Raw genomic sequence first — 20,042 nt, 5'->3', positions numbered from 1 at the left:
GGGGAGGAGGGGTGGCTGAGTGGGGTGCAAGGACACATCGCGGGGGGTGCAGGGACACCTTACCTAGGGAGGTGGTGGAATCTCCTTCCTTAGATATTTCTAAGGTCAGGCTTGACAAAGCCCTGGCTGGGATGATTTCGTTGGGGATTGGTCCTGCTTTGAGCAGGGGGTTGGAGTAGATGACCTTCTGAGGTCCCTTCCAACCCTGATATTCTACGATTCTGTGATTCTATGACACATGGGGACAGGGGCAGATGTGCCTGACTGAATGGGAGAGGCTAGGAGTCAGCCAGGGTCTGTATGGGGGAAGCTCCCCAACTCCCTAACAATCCCCCCCCCAAAAAAACAAACAAAAACGCTGTTCCATATTTCTCCCACCCACACTCAGCAACCCTCCAGGTTCATGCCCAGGATCCTTCCCAGCAATTAATTCCCTCTCCCTCAGTTCCTCCATTACCCCTGACTCCCCCAAGCCTTTGCTCTGCTTCTGAGGAGTGTGGGAAATCCTGTTCTGTATTGTAGTTTAAATTAATTATTACTCAAAGCTCTGTATTAATATGCCTCGTACAGAATCTATTTGTCAAAAAATATTTCCTAAATCTGTTTTGTCATCTGTATTGTTACAGACATACTTGCTGACGGGTATTTTGAAATAAATGACCAAAATAATTGAAACTGGCATGATTATACTGTGTTATTTTGACAAATAAAAGCGGCAGAATTTTAAAATACTGAGCATAGAATTTTTAATTTTTCTAGTGCAGAATTCCCCCAGGAACAAAGAGCAGAAGAGGGCACAACACCCCACCCCCACCCCTGCCGCCCTTCTCTTTCCCCAAATACACACTCAACCCGATGGATGCCAGGCATGGAAAACATCAGCCCAAACATTAAGAGTTTGGCAAAGTTACAAGCAACTGAAACCAGGGTCTTATATGGGATGCAGTGGGCAACCGTCCCTCCAGGCATGCTGCCAGCCTGACCTGAGGCCAATGAAAATCCACAAGAACAAAGAATGTGAACAGCTATCACAGTGCCAGTCCTTTGCATTGATATGACACTAGGGGGCGCCCCTTGGCCAGGGTTTAGGGGATAAGCACAGAGCAAATAACATCCATTCTAATGACACATGAGCATTAATAATCATTAGCCTGAATCTGCTCTGATGTGGAGGGTTCGGACCCCACTGCCTGGAGCCTGGGGCTGAGGATGCAGCTCAAGATGCGTCCCTGGTCAATAAAACTTCTTCCAAGACACGTGAAGTGCAGGAAGCTGCGTCAAAAGGCCCCTGACACCAGGGATCCTGAGGCAGGGACAGGATTTATTACTGGCCTGCCGCACTGCAGGCTGCTCCGGGCAGTGCAAGCGGCAGAGTCTGAGGAGCCAGTGTATTGGCAATCAGATTTCTGTGGGATCGATGTGCGCTCCACCCCTGTTACCTACCGATCAGTTACCCCTCCAGAAACCCCCTTCCACCATCTCCAACCCACCCCTTAACCACCTGCCCCCAGACCCTCGCCCCACGTCCAACCCATCCCTTACCTCTCTGCCCCCAGATCCTCATCCCATGTCCAACCCATCCCTTACCCCTCTGCCCCATAGACCCCCCATCCCACTTCCAACTCATCCCTTACCCCTCTGCCCCCCAGACCCTCATCCCACGTCCAACCCATCCCTTACCCCTCTGCCCCCCAGACCCTCATCCCACGTCCAACCCATCCCTCACCCCTCTGCCCCACACCCCCACAACCAACCCATGCCTTACCCCTCAGCCTCTCCAGACCACCCCCCACATCCAATCCACCTCCCCACCCTCTGCACCCCAGACCCCTGCCCCCATGTCCAACCTGTCCCTTACTCTCTGCCCCCCCAGGCCCTGACCCCACATTCAACCCATCCCTTAACCCTCTGCCCCAGGCCCCGCCCACACCTTCAACCTATCTCTTACCCCTTTGCACCTCAGACCCCCGTCCCCATGTCCCACCCATCCCTCACCCTCTGCCCCCAGACCTCGCCCCCACATCCGACTCATCCTTCACCCCTCTGCCCTGAGACCCCGCCCCTACATGCAACTCATCTCTTACCCCTCTGCTTTCAGACCCCTGTCCCCACATCCAACCCATCCCATACCCCTCTGTCCCTCCAGACCCCCGTGCCCATGTCCATCCCATGTCTTCACCCTCTTCCCCCTAAACCCTCACCCTGCCTGTCCAACCCATCAGAGTTGGGAGGCTGGGAAAAGTTATATTAACAAACATACAAGTATCATTTTTCAAAGCAGACTTGCTAGTGCAGCGTTCACGGCAGCCAGCAGCAGCACAGAAAGAAGGGTGGCAATGGGGCGCTCAGTCTCCTGTGAAAAGTGATACTGACAAAGTTTCTTCATGGGGTCCCAGTATTAAGCACTGACTGGTTTAAACAGTAACTGTTTTGCTTATAACAATCATTTGATAAAAATGTGTTTGTCTTAATTTAAAATTGGTGAGAAATGGTCATGTCATTTTAAACAATTGGGTTATACATTTAGTATTTAAAATAGTGCTAAATATAAAAAATGTAGTTTTGATTTATAACTGGGTTCGCACTCAGAGGCTTGCCATGGGAAAGGGGTTGCCAATACGTTTGAGCACCACTGCTCTAAGCGAACGATACACACCTTGCCACCTGAAATGGGGTGACCCAGACAATTTAACTTAACACTGGATTGGATTAAACAATAAAAGAAGTTTATTCATAAAATAAAGGATTTTAAGTGAGTACAAGGAATGAGGCCTAAAAGTCAGAAATGGTTACAAGAAAAATAAAGACAGAACACTTCCCAGTGCATAACTTAGCAAACTATACTTGACTGAAAGTATGGGCCACACTTTTTCGGCCAGGGCCCCTCCCCCAAAGTCCAATAGCTGTTTCTTTTGTGGTCGGTGCAAAGAGGGAGGTGGACAGGGAGAGTGATCCCTTGGCATGTTTGCCGCTCACTTTTATAGTTCAGCCCCATCATACAGTTCTATCCTGCTGAGCAGGAGCCATGGTGTCTAGTGAGGAGAGATGCTTCCTGCCGTTTTCTTTCACCGGTGTGTGCCGCGGTATGGATTTTCTTTGTCTCCTTTCTTTTCTCTCTCGCTGTCTCAGGACTCTGTTTACAATTTGTATGGCAGTTGAGAGAACCACATATCCCTTTGTTTGAGACCTGCTTGACCAGTTGTGCCTAATCAGGGCTACATGAGTTTGAACATGTCCCTTTAACATTATACAGGGGGGATTTCATAACTTTACACACAATGTTGCTATGCACTTTCACCATGATATTATTGACCAGTGGGTTGATAGTTTTCAGATGATGATGTACGAAGCATATTTGGTACAATGATTATTGCAATAGTGTGTAGAGTGTGAATACAGGAGTGCATTCAGTCACTGTGGTGTATGAGTACCATGGTCTTTCCAGTCCATTGGTGGGGACGGGGATTTTATGAGAGAGCTGGTCTCTGGGACCAGTGTCCCCTGGAACTAGCTCAGATTTGATTTAGTTTATTTACCTAGAAATTACCTGAGATCTGGATGGCCAGCTGCTTGGCCAGATCCTCTTCCAGCCTACACAGCCCTTCCTGCCTCGCCCCAGTCACATTTCCTCCTTTGCTCGACCATGACCGTTCCTGCAGCCCCATCTACCTTGGCCCCCTACCCTGACACCTGTCTAAGAGGGACAGTGCAGAAGGATCCCAGCAACACGATCTGGGTTCTGCCCGCCATATCTGTTGTCACAGAGTCACAGGGTCTGGTCTATGCCCCAGTCTGTCACCAGTCTCCTGATAGTGACCCCTCTAGCCCTATGGTTCCACCAGGGCAGGCTGGTGGCCTCCAAGACTGGGCCTTCAGCACCAGCATTCCCTGCAGCGAATCCAGCCAAGCCAGACCCCTGCGGGAGACATGTACGGTCCCCCTTCAGGGGGTGATATATTCTCAGGGAGTATTTACAGCAACACAGGAAGCTTTTGCAAAATATGGGAACCATTTATCAGTCACCTAGCCAGAGAATCTGATGGCCCTTGGGTTAGCAGAAAGAGGCAGAAGTTAAGCCACAGTCCAGCCTGGTCAAACCAGTGCCATGATGGGCCATCCAAGCTGTGATGGACTCCAGGTCTGGTTCGCTCTCTTTGTTCTCCCCTTTGTCTTCCAACTCCGGGACACCCTTCTTGGGGGATGATATCCCTGGGGCGTGGCTGTGCGACCCCTGCTGAGCACCGCTCCCTGCCACCCTGGGATATTTAACTGATGGGAAATGCCACCCTGGTGCGCAAAGAGCCAGACCTGGCACCCTGTCCTGTTCATAACCCGCACATCCGCAACAGGAGCAGATAAGAAGCGTCAGCTGTTCTATAATGGCCCTGAGCTGGCATGAGGCAGATATGTTGTGTCCAAGGAGTGTATGTCCCAGTCTCCACTTCCATACAACTCAACTTCCATACAACTCCACTTCCATACAACTCAAGCCACAGCAATGGAGTGGCTAAGGAATTCAAGGAGAGATGGAGAAGCAATTTCCAGCGTATTTGTCTCTCCTGCTGAGCCCAACCCAGTGCACCACAGAAATCTCCCCATACCCTTCCCTCTGACACCCTGTCTGTAACGTGGTAATAGTGGGGGGAAGAACACAGAGACACACTTTTTGGATGAGAGCCCACAGCTGATTGGCCCAGTTTTGCATTGGCCTGCACAGCACTTTGTGACCCTGCACGCTCTGTCCTGGCCTTGCTTGCACAGGTAGGAGCTCGTTGGATCCAGGGTGCTGGACGGCTGGCTCCCAGTCTGCAGTGTTCTTTGCATGTGAAAATGCAAGGATTGTGCATACACAAAACTCTGCATGCTCAGACATGCAAGCATAGGCTTAGAGGTGGGGCTGGGACTCTGGGCCAAAGCGTGGCCAGCTGGGACTCCGGCTAGGCACACAGTGAAGGAGTAGCTCATGCAAGCAGGAGCTGTTGTTACTGGTGAGGAGCTTAAAGATACTCGGTGGAAACTGAGGAATGCCCTTGTCCCCACAGCAGCCCCACGGGCCACTCCCCCATCACCTGCCAAGAGAAGGCCCGCTGAGTTCCTTCCTCTTCATTTCCCCGTCCCTCTCCAGGGAGCCGGAGCCAGAGCCGTTCTGTAGGAGAGAGGGATTCAATTGCCAGAGTCCAGGGAGTTCAGAATGGAGCTTGCCATGCGCGGGTGGCGCGTGGCTCCGGCATTTGGGGAGGCTGGCCCGAGGGCTCGAAGCTCCCCCCGCGCCCGCACTGCGGCCCCGCCCTCTGCTCCCCCCGGGGCCCTGCCCCCACTCCACCCCCGCTTCGCCCCAGGCCGCATCTACACGCGGCCCCCCCTCGCCACATCCCTCCTCCCCTCCAACCCCTCCCGCAAAGGCCCCCTCGCATGCCGAATCGCTCCCCCCCCCCGCCCCGCAAGGCCGCAACTGCCCGCTCGCCACATCCCTCCCCTCCTCCCCCCGCCCCCCCCGCCCGCTGAATTGCTCCAACCCCTGCACCCCCGAGACCCCCCCGGCACCTGCTGCTAACCGCATCCCTCCTCCCCTCCCCCCCCCCGAGCCCCCAGTGGAGGAGAGGAGCGACTCGGCAAGCGGCGGGGGCCTCAGCGGAGGTGGGGAGCAGGGCTGGGCATTGGGGGGGGGGGCGGGGGGCTGGGGGTGAAGCGCGGGCAGGGCCACCGCAGCCCAGGCGCCCATGAGCTCAAAAGCAGCGGGGCGGCGGCGGGGCCACAGGGGAGGCTTCGCCGCCCCTCTCCTCTTATACCGGCCACCTTGCCATAGCAATATGACCCGTGCCCCTTGCGCGGCCCCGCTCGGGCGGGGGCTCCTTACCCAGCACGGGGCTCCGTCACCGGCTCCCAAGCGCCGACCCTGTTTGCTGAAGGGGGCTCAACGCTCCAGGCCGGCAGAGCCGCGGCAGCCGCTGTCCCGGGAGCGCGGGCGCCGGGCCGGGGGCGCCGGGCGTGCGTGTCGCTTCGTCGCGAAAGCAGCCGACACGCTTCCTCAGCGGGATGGGCCGGACCGTCCCCGCGCCCAGGAGCAACCCAGGGGCGCGCTCGGACTGCGGGGGAGAAACGGGCCAGGCCAGCTGCAGCCCCCCCCCCCATTCACTGCACTTCACCGGGGACCGAGAATGCTTTGAATCGGCCCTGGGGCCCCAACTCAGCCCTGGGAGCAGGGAAAAGACCGCTGCCAACCCCAGCTGTGGCGGGGGGGAGCTCAGTGGTTGGAGCATTGGCCTGCTAAACCCAGGGTTGCGAGTTCAATCCCTGAGGGGGTCATTTAGGGATCTGGGGCAAAAATTGGGGGTCGGCCCTGCTTTGAGCAGGGGGTTGGACTAGATGACCGCCTGAGGTCCCTTCCAACCCTGAGATTCCAGGATTATGTGATTCTGTCCAGTCCAAGCGGCGCATCCCTGTGTGCCCACACCCTGCACCCGGGGCTGGGTAGCTTCATGGCCACAGCGCCACCTATCCGTGAAGCTGCGCAGTGAAGTTGACGGGCCAGCCCGGCCCGTGGGAGTTTGGCTGGGCTCCAGTTCAGCTCCCTTTGACCTCAAGGCTAAGAGGTCCTGTTCGGTCCTTCAGGTGGGATGAAAGCAGCTCGCCTCACACTGGTGGCCATGCGCAACTGCAGCGCGATTCTGGGGGAAGACGCGGAGAGGCCAAGAGTGTCCTTGGCAGGGCTGGCCATGGAGGAGCTCAGAGAGCCTTGACTCAGAGGGCTCCCCACTCCTGCGAAGAATCCCCCTGATGAAGCACTTTGTCCCATTGGCAGCCATCAGGGAAGAAGCAGGCAGGCTGGGGCTCGTCAGCTGTCAGGGAGGGTTTGCTACTCATCTGAAGGGCCCTGGCAGGTGCAGGGCCTTTTCTTTTCAGATTGACGCACTAACCAGTGTGGACCCCCGTGCCCCCAACCCTGTCCCCAGCAGAAGCTGCAGGGCTGCAGGGGAAGCCCCCACACCCGACCCCGCTCTCCAACAGAAGCACTGGGGATGGCAGGGGAAGCCCCAGCACCCACACCCCCGCTGTGGCCCCAGGACTGGAGGATCTTTCTCTACCTGCAGCAGCTTCAGGGCTGGGGGAGATCTCAATCCGTGCTGCAGCCTGGGGCCGTGGCGGGGGTGGGGGGTGGGGACAGAACTTCTACGGTCTTGGGGCCACAGTGAGGGGGGGCAGAATGGGGGGGACACTGGGTGGAATAGGGGCAGGCCCCAGAAAGGGGCAGAAAGGGGTGGGGCCATGGGTGGGGCCACAGGCAGAAAGGGTGGAATGGGGGCCTGACCATAGGCTGAAGGGGTGGGGAGGGGCCAGGGGCTCTGGCCCAGGGCCACAGGAAACCATAATCCACCTCTGTGTGTGGCTGAGGCTGGGATCTGCCCCAGGAAGGCAGAAGGGCCCTGGTGCCACCAGAGGGCTGCTCTGAGAGTTGTTACATACTGGGGTGCCTGCTGGTCCCCTGGCCCCATGGCAGGCCCTAGCACAAACCCTGCTACACCTGACCTCTCCCTGTGCAGCCTCCAAAATGCTATGGCAGCTCCTGTGGCTCAGACTGCACCTGGCTGGGTGGGCAAAAGCCATTTCCCTGGGCCCCCAAGGGATTTTGGCCCCAAAGCATCTGTCTGTCCATGCTCCCTGAAGGAAGTGGGGGTTGTTACAGCATTCTGCAGGCACCCAGGGTGGAGCCCTAGGCTGACCACTTTGCATTGCAAGGACCCATCACCACCCCCAAGATCCTGCTGTCCTGATGAATGAGTTTACAGTTACTCATAGAACCCCCTGGGATTCCTTCTTCCCCGCCCCTTGCTCAGTGTCTGCAGCTCTGACCCCCAGTCTCTACCCAGCACCCAGAGCCCTCACACACACACACACCGCGCCAAGCCCGTGGCCCCCTTCACGTCCATGCATGGCAGCTGGGGTGCGCAGTGTGATTCATCCACATGCTGGTTTTGTGTTGGCTCCTTGGCTCTTTGCCATCAGATCAGCTTCCGTTCCTGGGAGGGTGTGGGTCCTGGGGCGGGGAGGTTGACTCATCCCAGTGAGGTCAGCCTCTCTTCCCTGCAATTGCAGCAAATCCACCCGCTAGCTGCTGCCTTGATTGTGGCGATCACAGAGTGGCCCCCTTATGTTACTCCCAAAGCCAGACCCCATCCCATGCGTGCACCAGTACCCAATCCAACACTCAGGTCTGAACCCATAGGGGACACCCAGCGATTCATGGATGGCTCATGGCCCATTCCTCCTTGTGCCTCCCTGTCTACCCAAATTCAAGACCTTGCCCCCTGGATCAGCAGCACGAGCTTTGGCCACAAGCCACCAAGTTATTCTCACACTCAGGGGTCAGTGTGTTCGGGTGGTCGGTAGGAAACCCAGGTTCAAATCTGCTAGTCTACAGCAGGCAGAGGACGGAATTACACCTGTGGCTTCACATGTGAGGTAAGTGCTCTAAGTATGGGGCTAAAGGCTCCCAAGGAGGCCACTACCTGGCAAAACATGTTCTCAAGGCCCAAACTATGCAGCAAATTTGCCAACAGTTTGAGAGAGCCACAGATGCATTTTTCAGTGACTAATTATTTTTCTGAAAAAGTGTTGCCCCTGCTGGCATGCTCCCTGAGCCTCTCCCTGCAGGTTGGGTGCATTCACCAACCCATGCCCCTCCAATGCCACAGCCATGGCAGGGACAGTGCACCCTGGCAGCTGGAGTCCACTGCCCTTTAAGAGCCAACTGTTCACTCTTTATCCCACACATGGTTTGTTATTGTAAGGTTGCTGATGATCTCTAAGCTGCACATACAGGTTTGTTATTGTAGGGATGCTGAGGAGCCCTAGGTTGTGCACGCAGGTTTGTTATTGTAGGGTTGCTGATGAGCACTGAGGTTTCGCCCTGATTTCATTTTACAAGAAGACTAGAAGTGTGTGCTGAGGGCAAATGCTACGTTAATGAAGGACAATGCGGGAGAATGGGCAGGCTTGCCCTTTGAGCTGGCAGCATCTCCAGCTGGGTGTTTTGTGAGCAGTGCCCAGCCTCTAGACAGCACCTGAGACCAGCATCTGTCATGCAGCTCCAGGGACTGGCTTGGCCAAAACACTGCGCTCTGGGGCTGGTGATGGCTCAGCCTCTCTGGAATGGCCTGGCTGGTGACCCTTATGCTGCTGGGACACCTGGCACTGGCTGGCCCCCCAGGGAAGGCCAGGGCAGTAGCACAGCCCACTCAGTATCAGCTAGTAAATCCAGGTACTGGTGTCAGGAACGGTATTTGCATATTGGTTCAGGCGATAGCTTGTGTCCCAACATTGCCATCTGTTGGGCTCTCCCGCAGCGACACCCCCAGACTCCCACCAGAGAGCAAAGGGAACCATCAGTCTCCACAGCTGGGGCATTCTGTTAGCCTGGCCCATGGCCCTGCACACCCAAGGTATGTCTACACTGCAGTTCAAAACTCATGGCTGGCCCGTGCCAGCTGACTTGGGTGGTTCAGGCTAAGGGGGCTGGTTCATTGCCGAGTTCAGTCCCGGGCGCTAGGATCCTGCGAGGTGGGAGAGTCCCAGAGCTCGGCCTGCAGCCCAAGTGGGAACATTTATACAGCAATTAAACAGCTTCTTAGCCTGGGCCAGCCATGGGTGTCTAATGCCAGGCAGATCAGCAAGATTTGCTTGTGGGGTTCTGCAGCTGCCTGGCCCAGCTGTGAGCGTGTGTGGCGGGAGTGGGAGTGGGTCAGCAAGTCAGTGACTTGGTGGAGGGAGTGTCAGTAACTGGGTGGCCCTGGCTGGGGGGAGAATCAGGGACTGACTAGCCTAGGTTGGCGGGGGGGAGGAGAGAATCAGGGACTAACTGGCCCACATGGGGGTGGGGAGGGAGGGAAATCAGGGACTAACTGGCCTAGGTTGAGGGTGGGGGGTCAGGGACTGACTGGCCTGGGAGTTTGCATTTCTGTCCCGGTGTCCTGCCCCCCACCCCATGTGCTGGGCACCCAGCAGGGGGGGTCAGCGGGGGCTGTGACTGCCGCTTGTATTTCTGCTTGTCTTCCCCCGTGACACCCTCACCAGAGCAGGACTCTGTGCACGGGACATGGAGCAGAACTCCACCATGCAGTGCGCCTGCCATGGACACTTGCCCTGCTCACACACTACAGCCCGTTCGCAGGCAGAACACCAGCAGCTGCCCCGCCCCGTGTCCCTAACGGATTTCTGAGCACAGATGAGGTTGGCTGCTTCCTCACGTAGCTGTTGCTATGCTGCCATGAGTATTCACTAATGCCCGCACAGCTCCACAACGCATGGTCGCGGGAGGGGGCTCATGAACATTGCCTGGGATTCTCTGCCATTTTCTTTCCTAGATACCAAGGCCAGAAAGCCCAGTGTGATCATCTAGGCTGTGCCCAGCACAAGCCAGAGACTCTCCCCAGAGATTCCTACATCCCCCCAAGTGCTAAAAAGAAGCCCAGTCTTCACTGAGCACCCCCACATGATGGAGACTCCCAGTGTCCCTAGAGGAGCTGCTCCAGTGTTTAATTCTCCTCCCTGTTCAACATTTGGGCCTTGTTTCCTGTTCAAGTCCATCCAGCTTCACCTCCCAGCCGCTGGCCCTCACTCTGTCTCTGGCCATGAGATTAAAGAGCCCTCAGCTGCTAGAAAGCTTCCCTATGTGGGTACATGCCTCTGCTGAGCTAACCCACTGGCGCTTCATTAGTCCCTCCTATCCAATCTGGTTTCCCACCACCTCTCAGTCCCACGGCTCCCTCAGCAATTTGTCCCAGTGCTCTTTGAAGTGCCACATGGAGCTGCATGGAGGTTGGCATCAAAATGTTCTCTCGTTGGGAAATGGTGATTCGTCAAAACCAACTTTCTGTTTCAACCAAACTTTCTCAGGGCCAGGGTGGAATTTGTGGGCAAAACCAGAGAGATGCACCGCAGATGAGCCAACAGCTCTGCCTGACTTGGAGTAAGGCCTTCAACCTGGGGCTCCCATGTCCCAGGCAAGTACTGGGCTGCAGAATCATTTGCTTGCTGCCTTTTGCTTGTGGCCAATGACTATAGAGTGATTTACACAGGAAACAGCTTCAACAAGAAAGATTTGGCTCTATAGCCTGGGGGTGCATGCACTCACCTGGGATATGGAAGATGCAGGTTTAAATCGCTCCTCTGCCTGATTCAGGGGTGTTCACGGGGCTAGTGGCCATGCTGTGGTTTTTGTTTTGTTTTTTTTTTGTTTGCTGTGACAAATTCTGAAAGGGCTGCTTCATTCTGATGCAGAACAAAACCTCAATGTGTTTTGTGAAGCAGCGGTCTTATTTTCCAAGCAGCCCGCCCCAATACTGGTCTCCCTAACCCCTTGGTTGGAGGCCACACCAGCTCCCTGCTGGTGTTCAGCATTCCCTTGTTAGTGCAGCCAGCTTTCCCGGCAGTGGGAGCTCATGTTCAGCTGTTTGCAACAATGGCTCTTTTCCATTGTCCCTCGTGACTGGGCTACAGGCCCCCATTCTGCAGGGATGGCTGGTGTTCCTAGATGGATGACCTGGCATTTGGCCCTATTGAGACACATTTGCGTCCCGCTTGCTGGGCTCAGTAGAACTGGCCAGCTGTTGCTGTTATTTATCACCTCGGCATCAGCTGCGCCCTTTGCCAGCAATGAGTTGGTGTTTCCTTCCAGACCATCGATGAAGATATTGAATAGCACTGGGCTGAGAACACATCCCTGGGAGGCACCACCAGAAACATCCCGGCTGACGATTCCCCATTGGCCACGTTTGGGGATCTCTCAGCTGGCTTTTATTCCAGGTAACATGGGCTACAATGTTTGGAGTCAGCTGCTTCAGCAGGCAGTCGTGCATGCTCCGTCCCACAAACTTTAGTTGCTCCTGGACAGTAAGTGAAGAAGGATGCAGGCCCTGTGGCAGGCCTGGTGATGATGGACCAGCTGTCCCGGTGGGCTCATAGTAGTGGATGTGGGTGTGCCCCTGGCCACACGGTCTCTGTCCGGTCCTTGCACAGCAGTTAGATGAATGCTTGTGTTCAGAAACAATCATCGGCTTTACTGCTTGCTGTACCAGTGATGAGCAAGCTGCCCATCTTGACTGTGTAGCTATCGGAGCATGGTCCATCAGCCAGACAGTTTCATTGCCGTTCATCAGCTTCCTACGCAGGGAGCACTAGCTGAGCGGGGCGGTGAGGAAGAGCCTGGAGAGCACTGTGAGGGCTAACTCGTTGCCCTGTGGGGGGTGGCTGCAGGATGGGGGTGGGGTGGGCAGAGAACCCCCTGACCCAGCACAGGGCTCTGGCAGGGCAGGGGTCAGTACCAGACAGCCCCTCCTGGACCCCTGCACTGCCCGTGACTTTGCATGCAGAGTCAAGCTTGCAGTGGCGAGGAGACTGGCAGCAGTGCAACAGCCAGGAGACCCCTGATGTATCCAGCCCTGGGATCTGCCAGCCCAGGAATGCCCGGCCCAGGAGACAGGCCAGAAACCCCCTTGCATCTCCCAGACCCAGAGACTGAGTGGGTTCCCTTCTGAGTTCACCCCCAACTGTCCCTAGCCTCCCAGTGCACCCCCATTTGTGCCATCTTGACCCTGGCTGGACATGGGGTGGGAAGCCCATCTTGAGGGGTGTCTGGAGGTGCAGTGCTGCAAGGGATGGGGAGTGGGACCCTTGAGCCAGCAGATGCAAGGAGGTCTCAGTTGTTGCAAAGCTTGGGCTCAGCCCCCCAACCTCCAGCCCTGAGAACTCACTGGGGGCTGTCTGTAGAGGTCAGGCTGATGTGGTCAGGTGCTTCCACAGCAGCCAGCAGCTTGGGCCCTGTCTCCCCAGGCCAGGCTGGGCACACACCCAGGGCAAATCCTGCACCAGATGCACATACCTGCAGTTCTGCCCCATGCTTGGGGGTTGCTCCTCAGCATGGACCTGGCTGGAGTCTGGCTCGGCCCAAGGTTGGAGTTAGCTCCTGCTCAATCCCACTGACAGGCTGCAAGGTGTCCAGGCTGCCTCCTGTCCAGAGTTGGGTCTCCTAGCCAACAGCCTGTTGGCTCCTCTCCATCCTCACAACGGGAACAGCTGGAGGAGCTTGGCCATCGGTCCTGGGGAGGAGGACCCTCAACACTACGGGGCCGAGTGTGCACTGACGGTGACCCAGGCCTTTCCACCCTCCAAAGGGAAGGGCTGGCAGCCTCCCTCTTGGCCAGGTGATGCTGCAGGAATAAATCCCCCCCAGCCCCAAACTGGGGGAACAGACGGCCACGCAATGTCAGGGGGAGGGGTAGCAACCTTCTCACAGGTGTCCCCTCCCAGCCCAGCTCCCCGGGAAGCCCCATCATTTGAGACCCCATGAGCTGTAGCTGCATAGGTGCATGCGAGCACCGCGTCTCACAGGGAGGGTGGCTGACAGCTTTGCATGACTTTATTGGGTGCTGGTACGGCACACTCAGTGTGTACATTTGGCCAAGGAGGGTAGCGGATTGTCCTGGGCCCATGGACCCAGCTCTGCAGTGAGCTGTGCCAATTAGCCACCTGGCCTGTCCCGCGGCGTGGTCCTCTTCCAACAACCTCTTCCATGGTGAAACAGTCTCACAGCAGCAGCCCAGCAGGCTCAATCCGGTTTTCACTGCCCCCTCTAATGCAATGGGGGCCGGGGTCAGGTCAGGAGCAGGCCTAGCACCCCCCGCCCCTGGTCTTATTCCTGCTGTGGAAAAATGTGTTAGGAATTTTCTGTGATATCGGGGTGTGGGTGTGTGTAGGCATACACAATGGGCACATCCCCTCAGTTTCTTCACACTGCCTATGGGCAGGCCAGCACTGCCAGGGGTCTCGGCACTTCTGGAAAGGGGCCACTTACCTGCCTTAGCAATAAATTATCTCCCAATTCCCCCCTTGGTCCCTGGGACTCCACCAGGCCCCTGTTCTTTTCCCAGCCCTGGCAACGGGAACCATGGGAGCCAGCTGGGCCAGGCCTGCAGGCAGGAGACCAGCGAGGAGGCGGTGGACACAGTGGTAGTCGGACCTGGGTCTTTCCATGGGGGTATGTACACAAGCTGGTCCCAGAGAAGGGGCGCATCCCCTAGGGTTTGGGAAGCGTCCTACTGTGTTGGCAAGAAGCCAGAGTGCAGCTAGTGGTCCGGCCACTCCCAGCGCCGGGCCCAGAGCCAGCTGTACCAGTGAGTCTGTACTTTGGCCAGCTGTCCGGAGCCCTTCCCTGGCTCTGCCCCAGCCAGGACTGATGGTGGGCCTCCCTGGGAGAGCTGCGCACATGCCAGGCCCAGGCTGGGTGCTCCATGGACACCTCCCTGCTGCGCAGCAGGCTATAGGGTTCGGATAGCCACTGGGTAGAGCAGGGACATGTGCTCAGCCCCCTTGATGGGCAACTTGTGGCTGGTGTAGTGGTGGATGATCTTGGGCACGCTGTCAAACAGGGGGCTGTTCTGGCCCAGCACGTATTTGTTCTCTTGGGTGCGGGAGAGTTTCATGTGCATGAAACCCTGGCTGCTCCTGTCAGGAGAAAGAGACAAAGCCAGGATTAGAGGGGTGCAGTGCCACCCCCCTGCTCTGCCCAGCGCCGGCGCAGCATGCCCTCCACACAGCTCACTAGTGCCACCAGCCAGCTGGCCCTGCCCTCCAGCATGGGACCGTAGTGCAAGGGGGTGCCGAGCTCCACACACCAGGCTGCTTCAGCCCTGGCCGGCTGCTACACCTGCAGCCCCCACGCAGCACTAAACTAATGCAGAAAACAAACATCCCAGTTATCGGGAGCTCCTGCCTGCTGGCCCCCTGCAGCAGGGTCCTGGGTTCAAGTAAGGGCCACTCCTCATTCGTGCCAGGCCTGCTGAGCAGCTGTCTGAGCGAAGGGTGCCTTAGTGCGCCAAAGGCACTAAACAGGACTTTTGGGTTCAGGCACAATCTGCACAGCCTGGCGGCCAGGCAGCCCCAGCAGGTGCTGGGGAGCAGGGCTTTGCCAGGAACACAGGGCTAGCAGCTCTTTGGAAAGCGGCAAATCCCCTTGTCTGGATCCCCGGGGCGGGGGGGGGGGGAGGAAATCTAAGATCTCCTGGCACCTTCCCACAACCCTCTGCTCCCCCCCCCCCCCCGTTGGTGATTGGATTACAGTAGCTCTCAGAGGCCCCACTGAGGACCAGGCCCTGGGCACTGGCCAGACACCACTCCCTGTTGTGAGAAGGGCTCCGCAGACCCACGGGCAGTTGTATGGCCCAGCGGCAGAACCACTGGGTCCTGACTTGCTGTGGGACAGCTCGCTGACGGGCACACGCTCTCTTAGCATTCAGGGAGCTCTCTGCGAGCTCGTTCACCTGCTGCCCACGACCCGCCCGGTAGGAGTGGGGAGCGCGCAGTCTGTCACTGCCAGCCTCAGACCCGCATGCCAGGAACACCTTGCCCATTCCAGGGCAGCAGCTTCTTCTCTTTGGGCCTCAGCCTGACCCAGAAAGCAGGTCCCGTCCCGACTCCGCTTCCTGCCTAGGCCTGTGCAAAATCCCATCAGCCTCCCTCAGGAGCAGCGAGGCCCAGCGCCGGCTGAGCCGCATGGGAAGATAATGCCACAGCCGCTGATTCCAAGTGACGGGCTAATGGCCCTGTTGCTATTAATTTGTGTCTCCGAGGAGCGCCACAGCCTGTCTGCAGCATCTGGAATGCACATTACCACAAAATATTGATAGCTTACGAGCAGCCTCGGCAGCTAGGCTGAGCCATCTCCAGCTCTGCGCTGCGGCCAGTCCCCTCCCCCCTGCCGCTGCCGTGCAGCAGCTGCGACTCAAGCGGAGGCCGTGCCCGCGATGGATTGATGGCTGCATTAGTGGAATGGGTTTCAAATCCATTTGCGAGCTCAGGAGCTGAGCCATTCTGGGGTGGGGGCTGTGCTGCTGCAGAGACTGAGCTGAGGCAGGCAGCTCCCAGCGAGGGGAGGCAGGAAGGGCCTGAGGTGAAGCCCAGCTCTGTACCATGTGCTGGGCCAGCTGGGGCTGCACCAGTCCTGCAGGAAACACTAATGCCCAGCCTCTACTCTGCCCGCTTGTGGATCATTACAGTGCTCCAGGCACTGATTGCCTGTCCACATTCGCAGTGCCTTCAGCTGATGCTAGCTGCTCTCTGCCCAGCCCCAGTCAGCCTGGGGGCTGCTCTGAGCTGTGCCAGCTAGGCATGGCCCCGAGGGACTGCGTGCCAGCTGGGGACTGCCGCAGTCCTTTGTGGGCAGGGGTTGTGAGGAGGGAGGTGGGGAAGCAGAGCCTGCCACCTGGGGACTCACCCATGCTGCAGGGCAGAGCAGAGCCACTCTTCCTAGCCAGGCTCTTAGACCATGCAAAGCACCATGGGAGGTGTCTGGGCATCACTGGGAAACTCAACCCCATGCACCTGGCAAGCCACTCTCCTGCAAACCACTGGTGCTGCGGCAGGGCAGGGTAGTGGGAGTGTAGCAGCAAGAGCCTCGTGTGAACACACTGAGCATGCCCAGCAGCAGCCCAGCAGTGTGGTGGAAGGTGCTAAGTCCCAGCCCCTGCCCGCCAGCAGGGGATGCTCGGTTTGCAAAGGGGTATTTTGCCACTCTCCTGCAGGTCAGAACAGCTGCAGCTTCCAACCAATGCTGCTCGGAGCCGAGCCTGGACAACATCAGCCTGAAAGGCGAGTATGGGAATTTTACCCACGACAGAGCCCAAAGCACAGCCATAACTGCAGAATCGCTGGTGCTCCCTCCAGGAGCCGGCAGCAGCAATCCCTGCCCTAATAGCTCCTCGCAGCCAGGATCCACCCTGACCAGGAAACTGACCCCGGAGCAGAATAGTGACTTGTGCCAGGTCACATGGTGGCAAAGGGCAGGCTCTTGGCCGCCCACCCTCCCTCCAGAATGGACCTTCCTCTTCCTTGGGAGGCTCCCAGAGGCAGACAATAAAACCCACTTGTAGAGGTGAAATGGTTCCCATTACAGCAGCCCAACTCCAGCCCGGGTGTGTGGGAGACACTCCTACTAACACCTACGGCAGCTGGAACCGATTCCTAGATGTTAAGGCCAGAAGCGACCATTGTGACCAACCAGAGACTGTCCCCAGCGAGCCCTGCATCCAGCCCAGAATGCCTGGCTCAGCAAAGACATTACCCCAACCACCGTCCGCTCATGCCTGGATCCCTGCTGGCAAACGTGGCACAGAGGGTCCCCAGGACATGGGCAGGCAGCACCAATGCCTACCTCTGGCACGGGGTGGGGGTGGGAGAGAGAGAGAGAGAGAGAGAGAGAGAGTGTGTGTGTGTGAGAGAGAGAGAGAGAGAGAGAGAGAGAGATAGAATATGGGCTCCTGCTAACCACAAGGTTTATTCCAAATGGCTCATACAAACTGCTTGCTTAATTCCTGATGGAGGAGAGAGGGGAATGGAAGGCAATGGATTAGCCCTGCAGGCAGCCATCCCACGCAATGACTACCAGATACCTCCGTGGGGACTGACAAAGGGAGCAAAGAGCAGGGCTCAGGCACTGGCTGCTGAGCAGGGGGAGCATTCCTGGTGATCCCTTGCATGGGGGCACATGGAGGAATGCCCCGGGGTCAGGACTAGAGACCATTTAATTGGTCACAAGAGCAACTTCCCATCTCTCCCACTGCCAGAAGACCCTCACCAGCCCCGCTGTCCCTAGCCAGGCTCTGCAGAGACTCACTGCCCAGGTAGGGGCCCGCTCAGCTAGCCTGCCACTGACCCCAGAGCCAGAGGGGAGAAGGAAATCCAAGCACCGAATGCCCCGGGGCTCCAGGCAAGAGTCAGGCCAGAGGAGAGGAGTGGTGCACCTGGAAAGCAGGTGGCCAGAGTCCATGGCCTTGATCCTGGACAGCGCTGAGCACCGGGGTCTCTATACAGCCATAGGCACTCCAGGCAGGAGGAAAGGGATTTCACTGGGCAGGCAGGGAGCCACAGCCAGATGTTGAAGGGTAACACATCCAGGGCACACACTGGAGACTGCTTCTGATACTCAGGGCACCGAGCTAGAGGAAGAGGCACCCAGCCCTGCAGCGACGGGCCTGTGTTGACCGGATGACATGGGCATTCAGGCAGAGATCCCGAACGAGGCCTGCTGGGAGGAACTAGAGGGGGCCCCAGGTGGCTCAGACTCAGCAATTCCAAGGCCAGCAAGCACCATTGTGACCACCTTATCCGAGCCCTGCCCAATACAGGCCACAGGGCCTGCCCCAAATCCATTCTTGGAGCAGATCTGGGCCCTTCTCTAGGGCATGCCACAGCCCTGCTGCTGCCAATCATGCTGACTCACCAAAGCAAGCAGATCAGAACGACACCAGAGTCCTCCTGGTATGTGGGCACACTGTGGCCAGCTCTGATGCTCCAAGCAGCCGAGCAGGGAGGGAGTGACCTGGAGTTCAACCCCTCTGGGGAGCTCCTTCCCCTGCCTGCCCCGCAACAGCCAGAACAGAACGATGCAGCTTGGCAGGGTGGCTTTATTCTGCTCCCCAGCCTGCATTATGTCACCATCCCCCAGCATTGGATGGGGCTGGGCAGGCCTGCAGCCTTCCTGACGCTAACCAGCTCCGCTCCCACCCCAATTCACTCCCCGCTCGCAGGACCACGCCGGGCCTGGAGGAGCAGCGGGGTGAGTGCCTGGGGAGCTGCGCTGCCCCATGCAAATATCGGAGGTAGCCCCCGCACCCTTTGATTGGCTTCAGGCTCAGGAGGCCACAATTGGCGGGTCTTTCGGGGCTGCCTGTGCTCGGTGCCATTTGCTCACACTCAGACCCCGTATCTAGGGCCTTCCTTACCCATCCACAAACTACGCAGCTGCATAGGGCACCAAATGGCCCCAAATTTCCTGGTGCCCTATGCAGCTGTGTACTGCTCCAGCAGCCAGCGCCATCACCCAGCTGGCTGAGCAGGCCAGGAAAGCTGCCCCTGCCCCTGCTCTGCCCCCGCCCCGCCTCTTCCCATCCCTGCTCTGCCCCAGCCCTGCCCCGCTCCACCCCTTCCCCTAAGCTACATCCCGGGGGCCTGCAGCAGGGGTTGGGCACGTCCTGCACTCACTGAAGTGGAGTGCAACCCAGCTCCAGCATGCTCCGCTCCGCTGGCTCCCAGTCGCAGCCGGTGAGTCGGGGGGGGGAGGGGGTGGTTCCCCCCTGCCTCCCAAGTCCCAAGGCTGGGAGCCAGGGGAGCAGAGTGGGCTGCGGCCGGGTCACTCCACTTCCCACCGCCTCATGAGCGTGGGGTCGGGCCCGCCCTGCAATCACCGGGCAGCAGGAAGTGGAGTGACCCGGCACCATCCCGCTCTGCTCTGCCGGCTCGTGCTGGGGGGTGGTTTCCCCCCTGCCCCCCAAGCCTGCTCCTGCCCCTCACAGACCTAGGGTGCAGCCCCCTTCTCCCCTGCGGAGGCCTGGGGCCAGCCCCCTCCCTGGTGCTGCGTAGGGCACTAAAATGTCTAGGGATGGCCCAGCCCGTATCCCTCATTCAGCAGGAGCTGGGAGTTTCCCCTGACTTGGGGCACTGAGGCAGTATGAGAAGCAGGCAATCTTGCAGGAGCTGGCAGCACTAGCCCTGCAGCGTATTGCCAATGGCACAGTGCATGGGGCCCAATAGACACTGCATGCGGAGTCCCTCGCCTCACACGAGGCCCCCTAGCTCTGTCATGCTCCCATCACCACACTGGCCCCACCTGCCCTACGAGTACAGTCATAGATCTAAGGCTAAAAGGAACCATTGTGATCATCTAGTCTGACCTGTACAACACAGGCCAGAGACCAGTCCCAAAATAATTCCTAGAGCAGAGCTTTGAGAACAGCCAGTCTTGTTTGAAAAATTGCCCATGATGGAGAATCCACCACAACCCTCAGTAAGTTGTTCCAGTGGTTAATGACTCTCACTGTTAAAAATTTACGCCTTATTTCCAGTCTGAATTTGTCTAGCCAACTTCCAGCCATTGGATGGTGTTAGATCTTTCTCTGCTAGATCGGACTACCATTATTAAATATTTGTTTTCCATGTAAGTAGTTATAGACTGTAATCAAGCCACCCCTTAATCTTCTCTTTGTTAAACTAAA

At 57.6% G+C, this 20,042-nt stretch overlaps 1 protein-coding gene across 3 annotated transcripts in view; it reads right to left on the bottom strand.

Moving 5' to 3' along the window:
- Positions 1 to 13,396: 13,396 nt before the first annotated feature.
- Positions 13,397 to 20,042, bottom strand: part of SHF (Src homology 2 domain containing F) — a 73,841-nt gene continuing 67,195 nt past the window's right edge. For all 3 annotated transcript variants that reach the window (XM_073363257.1, XM_073363258.1, XM_073363256.1), the window contains one exon: positions 13,397 to 14,499. In XM_073363257.1, the coding sequence (XP_073219358.1) occupies positions 14,313 to 14,499 (187 nt within the window). In that variant the 3' untranslated portion in view covers positions 13,397 to 14,312. The remainder of the gene's footprint in view (positions 14,500 to 20,042) is intronic.

Source organism: Lepidochelys kempii, chromosome 10 (genome assembly GCF_965140265.1).
Source record: "Lepidochelys kempii isolate rLepKem1 chromosome 10, rLepKem1.hap2, whole genome shotgun sequence".
Taxonomy (NCBI): domain Eukaryota; kingdom Metazoa; phylum Chordata; order Testudines; family Cheloniidae; genus Lepidochelys; species Lepidochelys kempii.
Note: the sequence above shows the minus strand (reverse complement) of the source record. Positions and strands in the feature narration are given on the sequence as shown.